Source organism: Mandrillus leucophaeus, unplaced genomic scaffold (assembly GCF_000951045.1).
Source record: "Mandrillus leucophaeus isolate KB7577 unplaced genomic scaffold, Mleu.le_1.0 Scaffold78, whole genome shotgun sequence".
NCBI classification, from domain to species: Eukaryota; Metazoa; Chordata; class Mammalia; order Primates; family Cercopithecidae; genus Mandrillus; species Mandrillus leucophaeus.
In genome coordinates, this window is record NW_012108474.1 from 1551627 (window position 1) to 1556864 (window position 5238).

General features: G+C 61.9%; 1 protein-coding gene across 1 annotated transcript in view; it reads right to left on the bottom strand.

Annotated features, from left to right (window-relative positions):
• The window catches only part of UNKL (unkempt family zinc finger-like), a 68162-nt gene that overhangs the window by 5155 nt on the left and 57769 nt on the right, over positions 1-5238 (bottom strand). Inside the window, exons 10-11 of the mRNA XM_011967027.1 lie at positions 2226-2318; positions 809-1080 (exon numbers count right to left, since the gene is read on the bottom strand). Of these exons, the coding sequence (XP_011822417.1) occupies positions 809-1080; positions 2226-2318 (365 nt within the window). The remainder of the gene's footprint in view (positions 1-808; positions 1081-2225; positions 2319-5238) is intronic.

The following is a 5238-nucleotide window of genomic DNA, read 5'->3' on the forward strand; positions in this document are numbered from 1 at the left end:
CAACCACACCCGGATAATTTTTTTATTTTTAGTAGAGACGAGGTTTCACCATGTTAACCAGGCTGGTCTCGATCTCCTGACCTCCTGATCTGCCCTCCTCGGCCTCCCAAACTGCTGGGATTACAGGCATGAGCCACCGCGCCCGGTCTTTTTTTTTCTTTTTTTTTTTGAGACAGAGTTTCACTCTTATTGCCCAGGCTGGAGTGTAACGACACAGTCTTGGCTCACCGCAACCTCCGCCTCCCAGGTTCAAGCGATTCTCCTGCCTCAGCCTCCTGAGTAGCTGGGATTACAGGCGCAACTCACCACGCCCAGCTAATTTTGTATTTTTAGTAAAGACAGGGTTTCTCCATGTTGATCAGGCTGCTCTTGAGTCATCAAGCCCGGCCAAGTGTTAGTTCCTTTACAACGTAACAAACAGCCGTGCACGGTGGCTCAAGCCTGTCATTCCAGCACTTCAGGAGGCCGAGGTGGGCAGATCACGAGGTCAGGAGTTTGAGACCAGCCTGGCCAACATGGTGAAACCCGTCTTTACTAAAAACACAAAAATTAGCCGGGTGTGGTGGCGCACGCCTCTAATCCCAGCTACTCGGGAGGCTGAGGCAGGAGAATTGCTGGAACCTGGGAGGCGGAGGTTGCAGTGAGCCGAGATCGTGCCATTGCACTCCAGCCTGGGTGACAGAGCAAGATTCAGTCTGCGGCGGGGAAAGCCTGTGAGCAGCAGGCCATGTGGTTTGCCACCATGGATGGGGCACAAGGTTCCGTGTGGGGCCCCTCAGTCAGGGTGGCCTCTGGGAGGCAGCCCCACGGAGGCTTCATGGGAACACTTGCGTGGAGGGAGCCGGCACTCACCTAAGGAGCTGAAGGATGAGGCTGAAGAGCCCAGTGCACCCGGCTCTGAACGCAGGGGTGGCGGCTGCTGGGGAGGCGTCATGGCCGAGGAACCCACCGGCCCCGGCAGGGGCTGGGACAGCGAACTGAGTGGCGAGGTGGACGCGGAGGACGGCGAGTGCAGCGATGGTGCTCGGGGCAGGGAGCCGGGTATGGTAACAGGCGCAGAGCCGGCCAGCGACCTGGGACCTGGCAGGGGCAGACCAGTGAGCGAAGGAAGTACCGCTAGGCCTCTGCCCAAACATCTGCCCACCGGCGGGCGGCAGGCACGGAAGACGGACCCTGCAGGCGGTGGTGGTGGGGATATGGGGGGTGGGGATACGGGGGGCCAGGCCAGCAGCCACCTTCTATGGGTGTGGAGCCACAAAGCCCCGGGTGGCCACGTCTCATACAGTTGGGCAAGCCATGGGCTCAAAGGGATTTCAACCAGAGGTGGGGACACGGGGGTTTAGCGTGGGCCCCCCCCAAGAGGCCAGACACCCACCAGGCTCTGCCAGCCAGTTTAGCCACTAGCACAGTCCTCCCAGCACTTGTCCGGGCCGCTAAAATAGTTTACTTTCTTTTCAAGTCAGAAAGAAAAGATACACTTTAGGCTGAAGGAAAGGGTGTTGTATAGGATAAGACTTTTGTGGCCGGGCGCGGTGGCTCAAGCCTGTAATCCCAGCACTTTGGGAGGCCAAGACGGGCGGATCACGAGGTCAGGAGATCAAGACCATCCTGGCTAACACGGTGAAACCCCGTCTCTACTAAAAAATACAAAAAACTAGCCGGGCGAGGTGGCGGGCGCCTGTAGTCCCAGCTACTCGGGAGGCTGAGGCAGGAGAATGGCATAAAACCCGGGGGGCGGAGCTTGCAGTGAGCCGAGATCGAGCCACTGCACTCCAGCCTGGGCGACAGAGCGAGACTCCGTCTCAAAAAAAAAAAAAAAAAAACTTTTGTATGGATGTTGATCTTTTGTCTACAATGTGAATACATTTGTCTTTTGGAGACCATCAGGACCTTCCTCAGGGAGAGCCCCGCCTGTCTGCAGGGCCACTTTGCTGGGACAAAGGTCAACTGAAGAAGTGGGAGGCGGGAGAGAGAGGCTGAGGAGTCCCTGTGCAGGGGGGGAAGGGGAGGGGCAGTGAGGGAGAGGAGGAGGTACCGCCAGAAGGGGGCCCTCCCGCCCCCAAAACCAGATACGGGCTATTGCACTGTGGCCCAGGCGGGAGCACAGTGGTCCAACCCCCGCTCACTGCAGCCTGGACCTTCCCGGGCTCAAGCGATCCTCCTGCCGCAGCGCTTAGCTGTTCAGCGGCTGGAGGAACAGGGCCCCAGGTGCTCCTCGCCCTCACCTGCTGGTCCCAGGTCGTGGCCGTCTTGCTCTTCCAGATCCTTCTCTAGGGAAGCAATATTCACATTGCTAAGATGTGGGTCTAACGCGGAACCTGTCAACAGAGCCCCCCATCATCCACAGCCCACTCAGTGCTGCAGAGCGCAGGAAGCCCAGCTGAGGACGACGACTGTCCGGCCTGGGCGTACAGTGAGACCAAGGGCAGAAGGCATGGGAGTTGCTGGGGGAGCCTGGGAAGGACACCACCAGCCCACCCTCGCAGCCCCCAGCAGGCAGTGGGGGGCTCGGCTGTTCTCTGGCAGAACGAGCACGCGCAGGTGGGACACCCCGCCACAGCCCTGCAGCTGGGTCCTCGCCTCCGCGTGCTGCTGCTGCCCCTCGGAGTTTAAATACCTAAGCGTGTGTTAGCATCTGACCACGTGTGCACGCTCGACTGTCTGAAAAACTTTCCGGGAGGGTGATTTCAAGGAGCAGGTGATCATCTGCAATTTCATGCCAAGCACCAAGACCTCAATCCCCCAGGCTCAAGACTGAGTGGGAAGGACCCTCCTCGGAGGGCCTCACCCAGCCAGCCCTGCCTTCCGAGGCTGTCCCCACCCATCCCTGCAGGCCATGGGACTGCCCTCCTGCATGGGCCCTCCCAAGTCCCCACCCCCAACCCCGAACGGCACGCAGTGGCCCCAGTGCCCCTTCCTAGTATTAGGAAGCCGTCTTGAGGAGGCTGAGCTCTGGTCACCAGCCCCTGAGGACACAGCGTGTCTCGAACTCCTGCAGCCTCTGCACAGAGATCGGGTTGGGGATGGGGGGGTGACCAGAAGATCTGGGATCTGACAGCCCACGTGCCACAGGGGGCAGGCCAGGGGACCGCGGCGGCTGCAGGAGCTCCGGGACACACCCTGTGGGCTGGTGTCGCCTCCCACAGCAGCAGGTGCGAGAGGAGCCTGGCTCAGGAGTGGACAGCGGACTCCAGGTCCACCTGGGGGTTCTTGAACCCGCACTGACGCCTGGTACTGGACAGTGTGCTGCTAAGTCCTGCTCTGAGACGCGCGAAGCCACCCCTGCCTGTCCCTGAAGGGTCTCAGACCCCCTTCTTCCTGTCCTCACCTGGGACAGATGGTCCCTCCACAGCCCCGGGCAACCGCACCCCAGAGACACCTGTCAGACCCGACTGGGGGTTGGCGCGCCGGGAACCTCCAGCCTGGCCAGCCCTGCCTGGTGCTCGGTTCAGACCAGTGGCCCAGCAGACGCGGAGAGGTGGTCACTGCCCCCCAGGGACCGACGTCAAGCCCCGCCCTCACAGGGCTCTTGCGGCCGCACTCCCCGCACCCCACCCCACCCAGCGTGGAGCTCACTGATCCAGGCAGTGATGACTGCTGCGACCCAGTGGCCGTGTCAGGGTGACAGCAGGTTCACCACATGGGGGGCGTCCCAGGAAACAGCTGGAGGAACGGACTGGGCAGCCAGCGGGTCGCAGAGGGACAAACCCCCTCGGCTGGGGAACAGGGCTGGGCCTTTCCAGACATTTTCAGCATCAACAGGAAGGGCAGGAAGGTGACTTCTGAAGAACGCGACACTAGCCACACGCGAGATTTGTAGGGCCCAGCCTCAGCTCATGGCCTGCACCTCACCCCTCTGCCCAGGCCTCCGCTTCTCCTCCGTGGAACCGGCTGGCACCAGTCAGTGCCACGGGGACCACGGGAGCAACCACAGGGTGGCAGGTGGCCCCTCGCCTGAGGCCTGGTGCTCAGCGGCCACACATTCTGAACCCCACAGGAGCAGCCAGAACATCCTCGTGCCACGTGGTGGCCCTGGCCGTGCACAGCCCATCGCGCACGGGCACAGGCTGGTGTGGATGCAGCACGGCCTGGCAGGTCCGGGCCTCTGAACTTCACCCCGAATCTGGCCTCGCTCAGCAGCCACACTGTGTGGAGACCGTGCTCCACCACCCACACCAGCAGGTGGGAGAGAAGCCTGGCTCAGGGATGGACAGCGGACTCCACAGGCCGCAAGGCAGAGGCCATCCCCACCCCACTCCACCGCACAGCACGACCCAGACTCAACCCTCATCCACACGCCAGCCATGAGGGAATTTCCGGGGCACGGAGGCCGGGCTGTGGTGCCACCTGGCAACACGGTCCTTCCCGGTCACAGAGGCAGCAGGGTCCGGGGCAGAGAACCTGACGCCCTGAGGCCTCCGGGACAGCACATGGTACCCGCAGCAGCATCTCCACTCCCACAGAGACACTGTTCAAATGAAGTTTTTAGGGACTTTCGAAGATCTTATCCAGAAACTAAAGGAACAGGTCGGGGATGGAGGTAGCCAGGCCAAGACCCCCTGAAGACCAGGAACCCACAACAGCAGTCACCAAGGCCTCGGCCCTCAAGGACGCTCATTGGCAGAACCAAAGGCAGACCCTGGGCCAGCGGCCCCCAGAGCCCTTCGCTCCTCTCCTTCCACCCACAGGACAGTGACGGCCCCCAGAGCCATTCGCTCCTCTCCTTCCCCTCACAGGACAGTGACGGCCCCCAGAGCCATTCGCTCCTCTCCTTCCCCTCACAGGACAGTGACGGCCCCCAGAGCCATCCGCTCCTCTCCTTCCCCTCACAGGACAATGACATCCTCGAGCGGACATCCACCCTGGCCTGCAGAGTGGGCCAGTCCTCCCAGTCCCTGTCATCCATCTGACGTGCTGCTCAGACCATGACCGAAGAGGGCACGACCTCAAAGCCTGACTGAAGTCATGCTGCGAAGCACAGAGCTGAGACGCTGGAGGCAGCAGCAGAGGACCATGCACTGAGTGGCCTTGGACAGGTGGCTCCAAGGCTGAAAGTCAGATCTGCAGTGGGCAGGGCCTCCTCCCTCCAGGGCTGGGGTGTGCTCCTCCTCCTCCCTCCTCTCTCCAGGGCTGGGGTGTGCTCCTCCTCCCTCCTCTCTCCCTCCAGGGCTGGGGCACACTCCTCCTCCCTCTCTCAGGGCTGGGGCACGCTCCTCTTCCCTCCTCCCTCCCTCCAGG